Source organism: Pithys albifrons, chromosome 18, assembly GCF_047495875.1.
Source record: "Pithys albifrons albifrons isolate INPA30051 chromosome 18, PitAlb_v1, whole genome shotgun sequence".
Classification (NCBI taxonomy): Eukaryota; Metazoa; Chordata; class Aves; order Passeriformes; family Thamnophilidae; genus Pithys; species Pithys albifrons.
Window position 1 is genome coordinate 6,343,454 of NC_092475.1, and position 18,665 is coordinate 6,362,118.

Genomic DNA, 18,665 nt, shown 5'->3' on the forward strand with positions numbered 1-18,665 from the left:
CGAAAATCAAGTTTCTAAAGCAAGCTGGTTGGGGAGAGACAAGTGCAGCCAACTAAGGCCAAGGAGGCTCAGGGATGGGACCACCCTGCCAGAGTCTCACTCTGCTGCACCTGCCTGGCCCTGCCAGATCACAGAGACCTCCAGCAACCTATCGTTACCTTGGACAGGGCTTAGCCAGATCACTCACTTTTGGGTGGATTCAGCTTTGGAAAACAACTCTAAACAAATAACAGCAGCAAAGTGGTTCCTAAGAATTCTGGGTGTGATCTGATCCCAGCTTTCCCTGCGTCCACTGGAGCTGCACCAGGACAGCAGCACTTCCCCACCTCTGCTCTGCACAGTGTGAGCAAGTGCCCAGCACCAGTGCTGGGGATCCACAGCTCCAGGAGCTCAAAACCCCTGAGGTGCCTTAGGAGAGTAACCAAGGGCACATGGAACACGCTGCAGGGATGGTGGCACACAGGCAGTGCCCATCAGGATGCCAGCAGGGGCTCCTGCCACAGGACACACTCCCAGCCCAGCCCACTCGTGGTGAAGGCCCAGCAGTTGGGACCTAATGCACTTCAGCCAAGCAAACATTGTACCATAGAGCACTGAGCACTTTTAAAAGTTAAAATAAGTTTATTGCTGTCTTTGTAGAAATGCACTTAACTTACATCGCCTGTTCTCTTCCTTTATTTGGCTGTTGGATTACAGGCATAAAAAGGTTACATTTACCCATTTGTTCAGTGACATAACTCCTTCTTTTTTGCTCCACTCTCCTAAACCTCTCTGTCCAACAGCCCCAAATCTCTTACATAAATACTGTAAATGTCTCCATAGATTGCAGCATCGTAACAAAAGATCTACCAAAGTAGACAAAATGTTCAGTATTCTTGGTTGGTTTTTTGCATTTAAAAATATACCTAAATTTGAGATAATCTTAACAGAGTAACAATTACAATAAGAAAATAGTACAGTGCGTTGACTAAAGGAATATTCTGCTCTCCTTCAAGCCAATATTCCCTTTTGCATGTTGAAGTGATTCAGCAATTACTTAAGAACTTTTACCTACATACAATAATTTAGTAAAATGAGAATTAAACAAGGCAGATACTTACTACTATTCTTCTGTCTGCAATTCACAGCTCATGCGAATAAAATCGCAATAAATATTAAAAAATAGTTTTTCTTTTGCTTTTTTTTTCTGTAAGGCATCTCTGAGTATTACAAAGTTTTTGTACAACCAAAAAATAAGATTGCTTTTTCTCCATGTTCTCCAAGTACCTCTGTACCTCACCAGTAAATAAGAGGATTGCAGGTTTGATGAGGAAGGAAGGGCTGATGGGGAAGGGGGCGGAAAGAAGACCACAGGTGATGGAAGCAGACTGCGATGTGTGCAAGAATCTGTAGTTTTCCTGTGAAACATTTCAGTCACTTTTAGAACATCTTCAAGACAGTATCTGTCCATATTGAAGGGAAAAAAAAAAGAAACTTACCAGAAGTCCATTTTCATAAGCACAGTCAGACTGCAAGGGTTGGGGTTCGCCCTCAACACTATAAATAGCTTAGGTATCAATATGCACCTACATATGGGGGATAAAGGGACAGGGTGATTTTTTTTGCTCTTTTGTTTCTTTTATATTTTTTGGGGGGGTGTGGGGGGTTTGTTGTCCTAGTCGTATCCTTCCATTGTAAGATTGTCCTAGGAGGCAAAGGCTTGGGCAGGGCCCTCACTGCATGCGGTCGGGCTGCAGCTGCTGGGGCTGGTACTGCACGAAGGCCGTGGCGGGCGCCGCGGGGTTGCTGGCGGTGATGGGGGGCTGCACCGTGCCCGTGTAGCCGTACCCCACAAAGCCAGCAGCGGGGGACGCAGCGTAGGGGTACTGGTCGTAGGCAGCTGTGGTGTACTGGGAGTAGGCTTGGCTGGCGGCGGTGTAGTCGATGTAGGGAGACGTGATGGACTGCACAGGGGTGGGGATCACCACGCTGGGCTGGATGATGGCTTGGGGGTAAACGTAGTGAGGCGTGAGTCTGTGGAGGCAAAGGGACAGGGTCAGCGAGGGGCTGGGCTCCCTCCAGCCTGCACACCCCCTGCTCCCCCCCAGATTCACGTGGATCAGCAACAGAAACGGTGCTGCCCAGCAGTGCTGCCCTCGAGTGAGGGGTGCTGCGAGGGGTGGGGGATGAAAAGCAAAACACTCTTAGACCCCAAGGGTGAAAGTAGTGCAAGGTGAAGCATGGACTGCAACAAATACACACACCCTAGTCTCCACAGCTTGGACCTCCCATTAGCCAGGCTGCTGGGCCTCAGAATAACCTGTCTGCATGGCCATGACTCGCTCTCTTCATCTCCCTGGCCCCCACATGCCCTGCCTGTCCCTGCCAGCCTTGGTGCCTCCCATATCCTCCAGGTCCCACCACCCAAACGTGGGTGGAGCATCCTGAGTATCCACAGCCCCTGTGGGACACCTCCCACCACCAGGGACACCACATCGCTCTCCACTGATCCCACCAGGGATGACCACTGTCCCCTGGCACAGCCCCAACGCTCCAGCGTGGGAGCTGTTATCAGTTACCACACACTTAACCCATGTTTCCATAACACTGGATGTTTAGGGCAATGCTACAGGGTGTTTGTTGTAAAACATGAGGTATTAATGCTGGTTTTCTGCCCCTCAGTAACACTTCCCAGTAGTGCTCATTCCAGCAGCCTCCAGCCTGGCAGTGGCACTCCTGTGCCCACGAGTGTCACATCTCTCCTGCCTTTTCCATGCAGGTCCTAAAGCACTGCTTCTCCCAGCCACTTTGCCCCTGCCCTGAGGCAGCCGTGCTGCTGAGAAGAACTTAAGAACTACACAGTCAATTAAAGTCCATAGGTGGAAAGATCCTGGAGATCATTAATGCAGGAGTGCCCACTAATGTGCTAGAAACTGCTAATGAGGAGGAAAAGCAAAAAAAAAAGGCAACAAAATGAAAGGGATGTATTTTCCAAAGGGCCCACGTCAAGTCAGGCTTCAAACAAAAGCAAAAACTGCACAAAGCTGAAGGTTTAGGTCCATCCACAAACTGCCACGGGGCAGACAAAACTTGGGAATTGGACATGTACTATGGAGTGTGAGCAGTCCCTGCCCACACAACCCATGGCAGCAGAGCTCTGCTGTGTGTAGGGTGACACATCTGAGGCTTGTTTAAGAAATGGGGGTGAGGACTGTCACCAGCAACCACTGGAGGATCGGGGCCACATGTACTGAAAAGGTGGAGAAGGTCTCTTTGGCTGCTGCTTGTTGAACCATGTTAGGCCACAGCACAAACCAAAGCCATACTCTGGAGAGTTCATGCTCCCCTGCCTCCAAACTCAACTCCTTTTGGTAAACAAAACAAAAAAAAAAACCAAGCAAAACTGTGCAAAGAGCTTATGCAGATTCAAATATTTTGAGGATTTTTGTGTGGATGTGTGTGACAGCACATTTTCAAACACAACCACTTTTGAAAGCCTCCCACAGGCTCCTCACAAGGCAGAGGGTTGTACATGGCCACCTTCATTCCACCCAAGCACTGTAAGTCTTGGCCACCACCTACAACATGCTGGGGTCCACCTGGGGCTGGTCCCTTCTATCCAGCACTTGGAGGGCTGTTCCAATTTGCTTACAACCAGCACTCGATGCTCCTCAGGCAGGAGAAAGGCTTCTCACAAACAAGTTCTCATCTGAACCGAGTTTTCTCTCATTTTCTCACTACCATATGCAGTTTGTTTTTTCTTGAGACAATTTGCATGATAAAGAGAATGACTGGCCCCTGAAATCAAGGTCCTTAGGTATGACAAGGGCACCAGGAAGGATGGAGAATGGTGAGAAGCACCTCAGTCTCTGGCTGATAAAGTACAAAACCATCTCTGGAAGCCAGAGCCATCCCTGGCACAGTGAGAGAGACCTCACTGTCCTTCAGTCCATAAAGTCACCATACCCAGCATCACCCTGTGGGTAACAAGAATGAGATGAGACAGCAGAAATTCATTGAATTCGTTTTTGTTCAGCTCTGATCTAAACTGAGGCCGGCACAGCTGAGTCAGAGCTGGAGCTTAAGCACCAGTTCAGCCCAAGGGCACTTAATGTCACACACTCACATCAGGCAGCAGCAGCAGCCACCTCCTCCCAGGAGCAGGGTTAGTCCTACCCAGAGCTTCTTCATGCCTCTTGTTCCCTTTCATTTTGTTTTGAATAGCTCAGAGGTATAATGCTGCTCTCCTGCCTCCCAGGGACTGGGGAAGGGCTCTGCAAAGGCATCCCCAGGCACTGACCATTGGGCATGAGATGAGCAGACCCTGCAAAAGCCTCTTGCTGCACCCCTTTGTGGATCAGCAGCTTGGAAAACAGCCTGCATGCAGAGTGGTGATGGATCCCCTGGCTGCCTGGCACTTCTCCCTACACATGATATCCCACTACCAGGCTTCCTGGTACTCCAGGGCTCCATAAAGTTAAAACCACTGCACAAATGCAACAAAAACCAAATGCACAATCCTCAGGACTTGGGAAAACCCACCCACCAGCAGGAGCAGAGGAGGGGCCTGTATTTTCCCTGCTCATAGGCATCCATCCTGTCCCTGTCAAATGATCAGGACAGTCAGAGACATGGAGCAATCCAGCCTGAGCATCACCCTCTTTGAGCAGCTCCACAGGTCACTCCTTGATGTCTCTTGCTGCCAACCAACTGCTTTTCAGAGCTGGCACAGACCATGTGAGCGATGTGGACAAGTGGACATTCCCAACTTGTCCCTGAGAAACTCTGCATGTTGGCTTTGCTTTCACGTACAGTCGCAGCTCCACGATGGGCTCAGAGACAGCCAATCCACAACATCCTGCACTACCTTTTTTCCCTCAGAAAGGAAAAATTCCAGCTCTTCATAGCTACTTGGGATAAAAAGCATCATTAGTTTGGAAGACAGCAAGCACTCCTGTACCCTGTTTCTAGAAATCCATCGCAGTCCAATGCATATGCAAGCACATATCACACACAACTCAGCAGCTCTAGAATCTGCTTCTAAACAGAATGTATATGTAAAAGGGGAGGTTCTTTTGGTCTGTGGGATTTTCATAATTTAGCTAGAATCTGCAATCAAGATATTATGCAGTTTGGACTTCTGAATTAGGTGGACAGATGGCAACTCATCAATCAAAACAAACCACACAACCCAAGGTAAGGTCACTTTGATGACTTGCAGCTACAAACAAAACAAACCAGTGCAGTACAATGAAGTTCTCTGCTGGCAACATTTAGCATCCACAGATAATGTTAAAATATGTACCCTCCCTATACTATTTCTGAAAATGATCTTTCAGGAAGGAAAAAAAAAGCAGCAAGCTGTTTTGGAGTTGTCTTTCTAGAAATCAGCAAACTTGTCTATGAATTTCGACAGGATGAGTCACATCTGTGTTTTAAGATGCCTTTCCCTCCCTCCCTCTCTGCAGTTTTCCTCCATCCCCCACGATGGGCCCTGCCAGCCAGAAGAGAACTTCATCAAAAACACACACAGTGTGATTATAAAACATCAACCAAGTGATCAGCCACGGCCACCACACACCAAAGTCATCCTGTGAGCAGTAGACATATGAGATGCTTATGGCACTACAATTAATCATGGGCTAAGGCCACCAAACACAACGAGCATGGTCAAACCTAAGCCTAGAGGCACAGGAGGGACTCGGGAGGACCGCCGTGGTCGCCACACCAGCCCACGCTCCGAACTCCGTGGCACCACACCACGCTGCCCCGGCAGCCAGGGGTGAGACACAGAACAAAAGAGATGGTTACAGAGCCATTGGCACAGGGAACCATTCTGCTTTTGCAGTGCAAATATGGAGAACAGAACAAAAGGAGCCTGTTTTGGTGCAGTCCTGGGTGGAGATGTCCCAACGCATCAGGTGAGGTTTGAGGTGCCAGCGCCCTCGGCTCTGGGGAGGTACTGCCTGCTGAAAAAGTCAACCTTTTGAAACCTGCCATCACCCAGTTCTCCCCACCACAGCTGCAGGGCTGCCAGGATGAGCTGCAGAGCAGGGGTGGGCAGCAAGTCAGATGGCCATGTGGTCCACACCTCATCCCAAACAGTGAGGAAGAGGAACAAGCCCTTGTCAGCTTGTCTCATCTCCAAGTCACTTCATATATTTCACTATTTTATATCACATTTACACCTGAAATGTGCTTCAGCTGCACTTTCTCAGCTCTCTCCCATCGTGCAGGATTTCCTACGCATGAGCCATGAGCAGCTCCTGGAAGCTGCATGAGTTTGGGAGAACAAGGGGGTTCCTGACCCCTCGATCTCTGCCAGCCCTGCTGGGAGCTGGCTTGGTCTCTTCTGAAGAGGTGGGAGACAGCTGCACCCCTCTGTCGGGGGGACACAGCATCACACACACACACTTGGGAAACAAGGAGGGCCACAGGGCTCTTGGCAGCCTCAAAGAGATCAGCACACAAATGCCACCGCCAGGACCAGCCTTTTATTCCTTGAAAAATAAAAGAAACAGAGCCCTTTGTGTTTGCCAATGTAGGCACAAATTCTGGCATTTGACCCCAGGAATTTGGCCTCCATTTCCATTAGAGTTGACCCATTCGCTGCTACAGGGACACCCACGCTGTCACAGCATGTGGTCCTGCTGGTACTGAGCCCAGCCCCAGCTGTCCACAACAGCAATATGAAAACTACCCCTGGTGATGTTACACCTCCAACCACAGCCTGGATGACAGACCTGAAGATGTATTTTGAAGTGGTCCATGAGTTTAAAAGCTGCTCCTGGAAGCACACTCCACACTTGCATTAGCAGTGCCACAACACCCCCTTGGAGCTGGTGATGCAGGCACACATCCTGAGGTAATTCACACTCCAAGAAATCGTTCCTGAAGGACACTCCTAAGCCAGCAAGCACTCACCTCGAGGAGCCATTCAGTAAACCTGCATGGAGCAGAGGCAGGCTTGGTAACAGGTATCATATGGGCCCCAGCCATGATGATAACACTGTAGAAATGTGGGAAATTCAGGTCCTGTCCTCAATCCAGACATAAGGAGGAGGAGCCTCAGGCTGGAGCATGGCCTGAGGGTCCCTGTGTGCCAACAAGGACTCCTGCTCTAGCAGGAGATCACAGAGTTTATCCACCAACACTTCAGTGCAGACCAGGACATTCATTGTGCCCCAACCACTCCACCTTCCCTCACCATTCACTGACACGGGCTGGGCTTCAGCCACTGACAAACCTCCAAATCCTGGAATGTCCCCACTACAGCTGATTAAAACATGCATTGAAATGTCCAGGTTCTGCCTCATCAGCCAGCTATGGCAGTCAGCTCCAAGTCAGACAAGGATGAACTCTGCAGCTCCAAGGTGTTTATCCTCACCTGCTACAATCTGACACAAACACAGAATAGCAAACCAATCAACACAATTTCTGCTCATCTTGTAATTAATTTGCCTGTCTGTCTTCTATTCATCCTCTTCTGGCCCTCTGAGGAGACTTACAAGCAGTCTATGAAAAGAGGTATGACTGTATTTCCTACTTCCCTGCTGGGACCAGACATCACCACACCAGTGGCAATAATCAAGGAATAACGTGTCAAATTAGCCTGTCACAGACTGCAATCAGTGGGGAAAAAAAATGAAAGAAACAAAGAAAAGACTGCAAATCAAGGAGGAAGTACATCTCACTGAGACCTAATCCCTTTTGTCAGCTCAACCAAGAGTCCTGAGATCAACGTGCTGAACTCCATCACAAGTTATAGCCAGCCTCAACAATTTTCAGCTTTATCCTCTGCATCTTGCTTCCCCCACACCCAAAGGAAAAAGGAAATAAAAAGAAAGACCCATAATCCCAAACAAAGGCATGCTGGGCCAGACCAAAAATAGTTTTGAAGAAGCAGGCTGGAAAACACTCAGGTAGCAGGAGATAACATCTGCCTGAAACAAGAGCCATCTGGCACCAAGGAAAAAGCCACATGGAAGTTTATCCGAAACTAGTCAGCTTCCAGAGACAGAGAAAGCCCTCCCCTTTTGGGTTATCAGCACAGCCAAACCAGAAATCAACTGACAAAAAAACAGGGACTGTTTCACACCAGTGCATGACAGGACCCTGAGTCCTTCAGCATTGGTGTTAGGGACCCAGTAGGATTCTAGGGAAAACCAGAGGCTCTGCTGACAGATTAACCCAGGAAGCACCAGGAATTCTGCCTCCAATTGAGCTCTCCAATTTTCTTCTGTAATTTGGAGGAAATCAATGGCAGAAACGTCTCTAACGTCTTCTGAAGTACCTGACAAGTTTTGGCATAATATACATTTTTCAACTGGTTCCATTTTTAACAGACTTTCTTTCTTTACACATGATCTATTCCACTGACCTTTAATTAAAACCATTGACACATTTGATTTATCAAAAACCCTTTCTTGGAGAGATGAAGTGTTTTGAAGTAGAATGCTTCAGCTATGGACGAAGCAATGAAATATCTGTTTTTGATAAAAGAAGGCCTACACTGATAAAACAAGTAATTAAGACATTTTTCAGCCAGGAAAGAAATTCCATTTTAAGAGTTTGTGACCTCTGCTGCCATTTGTGCGTCTGTTGTCCTACAATGTGTAAGACATCTCCCTCCACACCTTCCTGCAAGCTGGAATCACAGTGGGTGTGTGAGCCTGGATCCAGCATGGCTTTCCCAGCCTGTGCTGCTTTGGCCAGAGCAGAGCCAGCAGCAGCTCAGCTCTGACACAGGAGAGCTGAAATGCTCCAAGCTGATGACAGGGAAACGGCAGGGGACAGCAAAATCCTGTTTACAGCACTTGGAGACCAAGAAACAGGAGACTCAGTTTTAACTCCAAGGTCCATGACTTTTCATCTTTTGTGATCATAGAGTATATTTAGCTCTGGTATGTAGCTTGCTCCCATCTGTGGGGAACAAGTTCTTCATATAAGTCATATTTAGAAGTGACCTGGTGTCCTTGCTACCAAATTATCAGCGCAACAACTGTCTGGTTCCCTGGCTGGTGCCCTCAGCTCAGAGGCAGGATGCCCAGGGCTGCATTCATCATTCGAATTACTGGGCATGTACTTAACACTACGAGTTAGGGACCAGTATGTCAACAGCTGTGCAGAGGAAAGATGAGCTCGAGTACAAGCTGGACTGCTCTGAAAATTCAGATGCGTCCATCAGTCTGCCACATTGGGACTACTGGCACCAGCAGAGGAGAATTTTGGATCTTCCACCCCCCCAGCTCCTGCACCAAGGGGAAAGGACTCAAGTCTCTGTTGCTAAGAAGGCTGCTGGGGAGGATGAAGAGCAAACCCACCAAAGGCACTGGAATCACACAGAGAAGATGGTACAACCTGAGCCATGTGCTGTAAAGACAAAGTTAGAGCCAGCTCAGCCTGGCTCTCCATCACACATCAGCCTGTGCCCTGACTGCAGAGGAATGGCTTGTGGCACCTTCACCCAAAGCCTGTCCCTTGCAACAGGTCTGCTAGTGCTCAGAGCCTGGCACACTGTTTACACAACTGAGTTTAAAGTCAGTGTATCAGACCATGCTTTTCTTCTGTAACAGTCTATGGGGAGGACATGAACAAACTGTATCTAAAACCAAAACAAAAGGTACACCAAGCCCTTGTGTCTGACACCAGCACTTGAAGTAGATGTTCAAGCTAATTTGCAAATCCATCTGATCTGCTTATAAACATGTCTATGCTTAAAGAACACAATAAAAAAAATAAATAAAGGATCTCTTTCTGCTTGGCAAGCATTTTGTCTCAGCAGCAGTCACCATGCCTGAGAAACAGCAGCTGAAATAGTTTGAAAAATGGATTTGAACATTTCTTAGGAAATCCCCCCTCAACGCTTTCATGTTATTGGCACAGGATACCACCACGTGCCTGGTGCTCCATATCCCCACGAGCCACCTGTGACTGGCAGAGCAGGATGGGATCAGGGTGGGATCCTGCAGCCACCCACCTCCAGGTAAGGGAGCAGTAGGAAGTGGGAGCAGAGGGATGCCAGCTGACAGAGGCTGAGCAGAGCATGGCCAATGTGTGCTGCTTTACAGGCATAACCACAGAAAAGAAGTAAGTTTGTTTCCTTTAATTTTTAACCCAATAGAGAAATTTTAAGGATAAACAGCTGCAAGGGAGGGTAGGCTGACACAAAGAGGGACTTTCTTCACTTTCTAACTGCAGAAGCATCAATGCATGAAATTTTAAACTCAAAGAGATTTAACTCTTTCTGATACTGCCTGAGACCAAACGTGGGCCAGAGTGTGGGGGCCACCAAAACGAGCAACTGCATAAGGATGGCATCTCTGGAGCAATGACATCCAACATGCAGATATGGAAAGAGCTGGATCCTGCTACAAGAGACAGCTTTATGTTTCCAAGAGCTCAGTCACTTACTCAGTCCTGGGTAGATCTCCCACACAGATAGCTCCTTCGCTGAGGCACAGCCACAGGAATGCATCTGCCATATGCTGCCTATGTTCAGAGCAGCAAGCAGGGCTGCAAAGAGGAGGATCAGGGAATCCCCGTTCCCTGCACAGACTCAAACCTCTCTCCAGCATCAGAGTCCCAGAGGAGATGACCAGAAAGTGGGCACCAAGCAGCTCTGTCACATCACCTGATCACGTTAAGCACAGTAGCTGCAGGGACACACTGTGGCACTGCCAGGTGCCTCCAAGCAAAGCACAGTCTGTAAGCCCCAGGCTGAGCCCCCAGGCCTAATGCTGCTTCCCTAAACTCAGGAGCCGGATCTCCAAGTCACCCTGACACAGGCACATCCTTTGCCTTGCATTACTGTTAAGGTCTCCAGTTACAACAAGCCAGAAACTCCTTTTCAAAACAGGATTTACTACCGACTCCGTGCTGTCTGCTGTGTGAGTGCCTCCCCTGCCAGGACAAGCAGGAGGAAGGAGAGAGGTTCCTCATGGTTTCTCTTTCTGTTCCGCATAGCCCAGGCAATATTTACAGCTGCATTTGGGTGCCTGGGGCTGGGGTTGGGGGGGGGGGGGGGGGGGGAGCCTTCAGTTTATAAATAATCCTCACTGATGTTTGGGTAATTTTCATAGTTTCCATTCATTTCAGGTTTCACCAAAACCTGCATTTTGTGGTTTGATAGCTGAACATGACTGGCTGGCTTGCTCTCAGTTAACTGCCTTGAAGTTAACAGTTGTTCATTCATTTCTGCCTTGCCAAGTCCTGCTCACACACCTAGTACCCCATGCCCCATAAGAATCACCCTTTGGTGATTGTTATGGCAACCCCTGGGCACAGTTTGCAGAGACAGGAAGTGCAGGAGGGAGAACCAGGCAACGTCCCACACCATGGGCAAAGCAGATGAGCCACTGAGCTTCATTTGGGAAAGGTCAGGATCCACTCTGCACAGCGCAGAGTAGACAGACAACAGCAGTTCAACGAAGCTTCCAAAGACAGACAGACCCTGATAAATTCCTCTTCTATGCTCACATCCCATAGAAGGCCAAGGAAATTGTGGGTTCAAGGGAATGCAAGAGTGGAGCCTGGCAGGCTCTTAATTTTGTTGGTCTGCTCATGAAACAAAGAGGGAACTGGCAGCCAAGCACTGTTACTTGACTGAGCACCTGACAGAATGCACAGAGCAGCCCCAGCCGTGGTGCTCAGGTAAATGGCTCCACATTTTGCCAAACCCACATTTCCAATGATTCTACTGCAGCACTGACTGAATGCAACAAAATTCTTGTTTACTGATGCTTGCAAATAATGATATATAATCCCCTGCCTACAACCCTCCATTCTCCTGGTTCCTGTCTCTTGGCAACTGATAAATAATTTATAGTGCTGTATATGCTAACTGCAGCTCTGCTGGTTTAATGATGAAACCAATGCCTAAGAACTGGAACAGGAACTGTCTAGATCACAAAGAGCACATAATCAGTCGATCCCACACTCCTCTGTATGTGAAACCAACAGTAAACTGTACAAAAAAAACCCTCTGTTTTCAGAGCTGCGGCTGCACGGTAAGAATGGCACCCACAGAACTGCAGATAATCTGCGAGGAGCTTAATGGGCTTCACCATTTTGCTGTGCTCTATTTGCATGCATGGCAGAACTCGCCACAGGCTGCTTTTATCAACTTCTCTTCTGCACCCCTGTGCAATGTGGAAAACCTCCGGGGTCACATCCCAAAGCACCGCTGCTGCCTGCATTGGGGGCTATGAAAGCTATTGCAGCTCCCATGCAAGGAGAGCTGCTAAAGAGCAGCATCTTGTCTATGCAGATTGCTGTAGCTCTTGCATCAAAAAAAAGGAGACTCTTCATCTCATGACAGATGTTCTTCGAGTCTTTCCAAGAGCGCTGTAACCGCTTACGAAAACTGGCATGTTTGAACCACACACAACACACGTACACTGGGTGTGCACTATTGTGGCAACACAGCCTCTTACATCCATAAACTCATCGGAATGAGATTACCCAGGCGGTTGGCAACTGCAGCCATGAGGGCAGAGAGTGAAAGTTTCTGTTTTATTGTTACTAGATTTTTTTTCTTGAAAAAAAACCCCAAAACACCCCAAAAAGCAGAGAGCAGGAAAGCGATGAAGTGTTCCTGTTGACAAAGGCCAAAATCCCATCTATTTATATTAGAGGCACACAAAACCCCTCAACAGAGAAGTCCTCAAAAGCTTTAAAAAATGCACCTACTTTCTTAATGCTCTTAGAAAATAATAATAAAAAACCCCATCAATATTCACTTTCTGAAATGGTGTAAAAAAAGAGCTGCATCAATCATTAAACAGTTAAATGAAGGCAGTATGACAGTCACTATTGTTCTCATGAAGCACACTTGTCTTTTGCCGAGCAGCTGCCAGATCCTATTAGATGTATAAAAAGAGGACTTTTCTAACTGAGTAGGGATGGTATAAGCTATTGAAAACAGCAGACAAAAGCCCACTTTTGCAGACTATTCAAGCCTTGTATAACATCTGTCCAAAATCAATTTTTGACCTAATGTTACTTTCATTAAGTAACAGACTTTGTTTCCAATGCAATTTGTTTTCTAGGATAAAACTGTATCCTAAGCGTTATTACGTGGGAAACAGCACAGTGGAAGCAGAAGATCTTTTTCGAGAAACATGAGAACAGAATTTGCTTAATTGTTTTGACACCTTAAGTACTATAGAGAAACTATTTTCCCTTTATTTGAATTCTTGAAGTTAGCAAAGCAGCGAGCAATGCACTGGGTTTATTATGACTACGATTTACTGAGGATAAAGAAGGATCTTTGGGAATTACATTAAAGCTGACAAATGCACAAAACTTCTGAAATCTCCACCAGAAACAAAAGTACTCCAAACATTAACAACAGCTGTTGAAACTGTCCACTCTTGACGGCCAAGGCTTTTTTCACACATTTTAAACAATGAGGAAGTTGATTCGTGAACTTGACTCCAAACAGACCGTTAAGAAACATTTCCACTTACCCAAAGGGTCTCTGAATGAAGGCTGGATGTAGCTGCTGCACACCTATGGTGAAACCTTAAAAAAAGGGTCAGAAAAAAAGAAATATTAATGAATGGCATCCATTGTACCATTCGACTCATAACTTGCAGGCATAATTACACCACAAGTATATGCATTTTATCTGCTATGCATGGGAGCAAATTCAGAGCCTCATTTAGAAGCAAGTTAAATTTAACATGCCTGTGATATGCACGAGGAGCAGATGGGAATTCAGATAAGAGACCAGTGTGAACGTGCCGTTATTGAACAGACAATGGGGTAAAAAGCCTTATTTTACACACCGGGTACTGTGTTCATTAAACCAAAGGACGGGATGATGAAATGGATCTTACTGTTAATTCCCATGTAACAAAGAGTATAACGGGAAAACAGATTAGCCGTGCAAGAAAACAGCTTTAACTCAGTTCTATGAACTTTGGTGCCTAACAGCGGTGTAACAGGTCCAAGTAAGAAGATACAGAAGGGAGGTAATCGGACTATGCTGTCTTCAGCCAACAATCGGAACTATGGGGGACAGATAAGCGTGCACCAGATCAGATGAATCCAGCCTGAGGAACTCGTTTCCTCGTCTTACAAGTTATTCTAACAGAGAGAGTCGGTATCTCCTGGATGCCTCACCAGTTTGAATACTCCTTGGTTTTGCTCCCAAATACGCCAGGTTCACATTTGCTTTCCTGCCGTCAATGATGGGGTTTGGGTCTTTGCATGCTCTTTCAGCAGCAGCTCTGTCCGCCATGGTCACCTGGAATCGAGCACAACCTTGTTTGTAGCAACAGTGCTTTGTAAACACTCCAGTAACAGGCACTAAGTGGAGTTTATTTATTGTTCTATTTTGAATCAGGAGCTAAACTCCGTCCCTGCAGCCTCACTTGCATGGCAAAATGGGAAGGGCTGCTGGGACCCGATGGAAAAGTGGGCTCCCGGAGGAGGAGCCCCGGGCGGGATGCGGGGACCGCGGCCATCCCAGCGCCTCGCTGAGCCCCGCACGGACACAACGCGGCGGGATGAGGGGAAGGAGGTGCTGAAACGAACGGCACAGCCTCGGCCAGCACGGGGGGCTGCCCCCGGGCCCCCAGCCCGGCCTTTGTCCTGGCCGAGACCCCCAGTTCTGTCCGCTCCGGAGCAGCCAGAGCTCCGCAGAAGCGCCGGGAGGGCACCGGGGCGGTCCCAGCGAGGGCTCCGCCAGCAGCGCCTTCCCCGGGGCACAGCGGGGAGCGCAACGCCACTTACAAAGCCGTATCCTCGGGATTTGCCCGTCTGCCGGTCGGTGATCACCACCGCCTCCTCGATGTCCCCGAAGACCTCGAAGTACTTCCTGAGGGAGGAGTCGGTGGTGTGGTAGGGCAGCCCCCCGACGAAGATCTTGGTGAAGGTGGTGTCCTTCTGCACGGTGTGCATGGTGCCCGGGCGCGGCCGGCCCCGGCCGGCATCCACCCGCCCAAGGGTCCCCCCTCTCCTCCTACAGCCGCCTCATGGCCGCGCCTGCAACCGAAGCGCAGCACCGCGCCCGCCCCGCCGGTGCCGGTGAGTAGCGCCCGCCCCGCCGGGGCCGCTGCCTTTGTAGGGCAGCGCCGCCCCGCCCCGCCCCGGCCGCGCAGGGGCCCTCGGGCCGCGTAGTCCGGCCCCGCCGCACCGGGGGCGGACCAGCCCAGCCCCTCCCGGTCCCGCACGGAGTACCCGCAGCCCCGGCGTTGTCCCGCGCCCCCGCCCGCGCCCCGCGCTGACTACAAGTCCCGGCGGCTCCGCGGGAGCGGCTGCGGCCGCCTCCGGGCGAGGGGAAGCCCGCCCGAGGGACCGCCCGGACAGCGCAGCCCGGGGTGCGCTCTCTGCACAGCGGTCTCAGCCCGGCGGGGTCGGGCGCGGGGACAAAGCCATCCATCCGGCTGCCTTGGTGGCAGGAGGAAGGGATGGTTTTGAACAAAATCAGCAAGCAGGGACAGCCAGGGAGTCAGGCACCGAACAGGGGTCCAGAAGTATCTTTCTTAAGCAGGTTCTTAAGCATCCTGCTTCTCCTCTGATCACTTTAGCATCTACCTGTGCAGGCTGCCTCTGGGGACAGGGATGCACCATTCCCATTTCCACTGGTGGTTCAGCAAAGGGATTCTCCTCCTCTGTCCTCCTTTTGCATTTTATTCCCTCAAAGGACAGGCAGCTCCTACTGTGAAATAGAAGACTGAAGCGCCACTGCCTTTACCTGACCTGTAGGTTTCAGCCCCGACCTGTGGTTCAGACCTAGGGATATTGTTACTGTAGCACAGCCCCATATTCGCTCCACGTACCACTCATAAACTTCAGGAAAACAAAAGCTGAAGAGCTACTTCGTCCCTCAGAACTCCCCTCTGGAGAACACTCCCATGGTGGAGTGCTTGCAATGCTTTATGTCCTCCATCAGTTGTAGTCTGGGGTGCAAGAGAGGGTGCCAGAAGTCGTTGTTCATTCATAGTTTCCATTTCCCAGAACCTCAAGAACTGCCCCTGTGCCTTAGGATTGTCATTTTACAGAGAAAGAGATTTTTTGCCACATGATAAATGCAGAAGTAACATGTTAGCAAAAAAAGCCAGTGAAGTTCTAAATGATCATCTACTTTGGCTTCTATACAGCAGGTTCAGACTCTGCAGACGTTTCTCTTTTATGGACCCCACAGAGAAAAGCCAGTTATTTCAAGAGAAAGGAATGCATTAATGTCTGCACTCCACAGTTATTCATTAATATTTTTCTTGCACTGCTTCCATAGTTCTAAACACCCTATGCTTCATAAAAGAGGTGGGGGGGAGAAGCCAAGGAAAGCCATTAAGCTTTTCAGTCCTAAAGCACCAGACTTCAAGACTAGGACACATTTCCACTGATTACTGTGGAAAAAAAAATGGAGCTGAGCCAGCAGCACCCAACATCACTGCAACATTAACAGCCTTCTGCAAACGGACAGTCCCATGGGGATCTGTGGAGCCTTTGTGCTCCACACAGTGATATGTTTTGTGCAGCATCAGCTGTCCCTGGTCCATCCCAAAAGCAAGCCTGGAATACACCTTTGGGGCCAGACTCCAGCCAGAGGCTGGGGCCTCTCCACCACTGAGTCATACCCCTTCTGTCTGCATGACTTCCATCACAAACTGCACATCAGCTGCTTCCTGGGCCGCGCGAGCTAATGACAACCCAGTTGGCACTCAGTCACTGTCCTTTTACAGAGCTCCATTCTGCTCCAAATGATGGCAAAGATTCAAACCACCCAAACAGACTCCAGCTCCTCTGCAGGGCAAGGCTTGCAGAGTTCTCAAAAGCGACCAGTGGTATCTTGAGTCTTGGTGCTTTCCTTGGTCAGGGGGAGAAAAAGACAGCATATGCTTTTTTCCTCTTCAAACACAAGCCCCACATCTCTTGAAGGACGGATCCCAGTTCCTCTTCACTGGAGTGTGGTGTGATGACCCCTGATAAGGCCTGATGGGCTAAGAAATTCGCCTCAGCCCCTGGAGGGATGCTCCTGGCCGAGGACAAAGGCTTTCAAACCAAAAGATTAACATGGGGTAGAGTGTTGTTTAAGGAATGGCATGGCCCCCCCTTTGCGATATCTTCTATGACTGCTCAAAGCAGCCACCTCCCCTCAGGCATCTGCATCACCATCACCCCCCCAATACATTGACTACTGGTCACAAAACCACACGAAGGAAAAAAAAAGGGTATAAAAGTGTTTGGAGTTTAAACTCCAGCAGAGAGAAGTGGGAGAGAAAAAAATGCCAGCCTCTGTGAGGGTAACTGCTGCAACTTGTCCTGCCTTCTCCTCCTCCTGGAACAATGTAAGAGGGTGAGACCATGTGCTTTCTATTTTTTTTCTAACTTTATTTCCTTAACTTTACTTTCCTCCTTTCTTACTTTGATTCTTACTTTATAAGCATTTCTTTTACTAAATGTGTTTTGCTATCTTAATACTAATAACAGTAACTTGCTTCACACTTTGCTATTTTATATTGGTTATTGCTTTTTGCTATTGTTACTTTATAAGACCAGCTCTGTTTCGCAACTACAGTAACTTGCTTTACTTTCAATGTGCAGTTTCTTTTCAACATGTATGTTGATAAGAAGCAGCTCTGCTCTTCCCTTTTGTTTTATGTCACAGAGAGAGTGGTGTGCAAGATATTTCATTGTCCTATGTTATTGACAGAGTGTCTGGATAAGTGTTTTAGGTGGCTGTGTTTTAGTTAGTTGTTCTTTGTTGCTGGTTTCTGTCTGTTGTGAAAATGGGATACATTGCTGTATTGTAACTTGAGTTTAGTGTGTTTGTCTCTGTAGAATGTGTTTGTGCTGGTTTCTTTTGGGGTCTTTTATTATCAATTAAATACAATCTTGCAGCTGAACTTTATCACCGGCAAAGCAGAACCCACAATAACTGTCACATATTTGTATTAATAAATGTTATTTCGGGAGCTGTTGTGAGAAAAGTTCTTTTTTGGCTTAAGTGTGGCTTCATATTAAAAGTCAGAAACCCTTCCAACCTGTGGGCTGTCAGTTAAAAGACAGACAGTGTTGGGGAACACAAGGCTCTGATTGTCTAGAAGCGCTTATTGCTAATAATTTTCTCCCTGGCTTAAGTGTGGTCCTCATATCAGGGGTTAGAAAACCTTCCAGCCTGTGTTCTGTCCTAGTTCAGCAGGCAGTGCTGGGTTCATAAGGCTCTAATTTTTCTGGAGGTGCTTATTGCTAATTTTTCTCCCTGGCTGAAGTGTGGCTTCATATCAGAGGTCAGAACCCCTTCCAACCTGTGGGCTGTTCGGTAGTTGGCAGACAGTGTTGGGGACATAAGGATCTGATTGTCTGGGAGCGCTTACAGCTAATAACTTTTAATTAATACAGTTAAGACTAGAAATCTTTGTATTTCTGTCTCCCTCCTCCCTTTCACGTGACACTAGAGTCAGGAACAGGAGTCCTCTTACAGGCAGGACAGAACAAGAGAGAAGTCAGGGCTAAACCTGCACTCAGTGAGCACCACACACACCCCCAGTACCACTGGTGTGGCTGGGGGAGGCTGTGTTAGTTCTGCCGCATCCGGGAAAGCAGGATGGGAAATGAAATCTCCTGCCTCATGGTACAGATATTGCAAACACAGGGTCTAATGAGCTCTTACCAGAAACACAGCAGGAAAGAGAAGAGAAGGAAAGGATAGCTCTACGTGAGTTAATTAATTT

At 48.3% G+C, this 18,665-nt stretch overlaps 1 protein-coding gene across 1 annotated transcript; it reads right to left on the reverse strand.

Annotated features, from left to right (window-relative positions):
* Positions 1–598: 598 nt before the first annotated feature.
* On the reverse strand, positions 599–15,003 carry RBM38 (RNA binding motif protein 38). Its single transcript, XM_071572689.1, has 4 exons — positions 14,719–15,003; positions 14,107–14,230; positions 13,449–13,503; positions 599–2,013 (listed from the first exon to the last, which is right to left on the reverse strand). The coding sequence occupies exons 1-4, from the start codon at positions 14,884–14,886 to the stop codon at positions 1,713–1,715; spliced, it is 648 nt and encodes a 215-aa protein (XP_071428790.1). The 5' UTR covers positions 14,887–15,003; the 3' UTR covers positions 599–1,712.
* Between the last annotated feature and the right edge of the window lie 3,662 nt (positions 15,004–18,665).

Bases quoted from the DNA above. Each gene is read 5' to 3' on its own strand.
- RBM38 (XM_071572689.1), bottom strand. From the start codon at position 14,886: ATGCACACCGTGCAGAAGGACACCACCTTCACCAAGATCTTCGTCGGG. The intron at 14,231-14,718 runs GTAAGTGGCGTT...GCTCGATTCCAG, and splicing joins AATCCCGAGGATACGGCTTT to GTGACCATGGCGGACAGAGC. The intron at 2,014-13,448 runs GTAAGTGGAAAT...TTGCCTCCACAG, and splicing joins TTCATTCAGAGACCCTTTGG to ACTCACGCCTCACTACGTTT.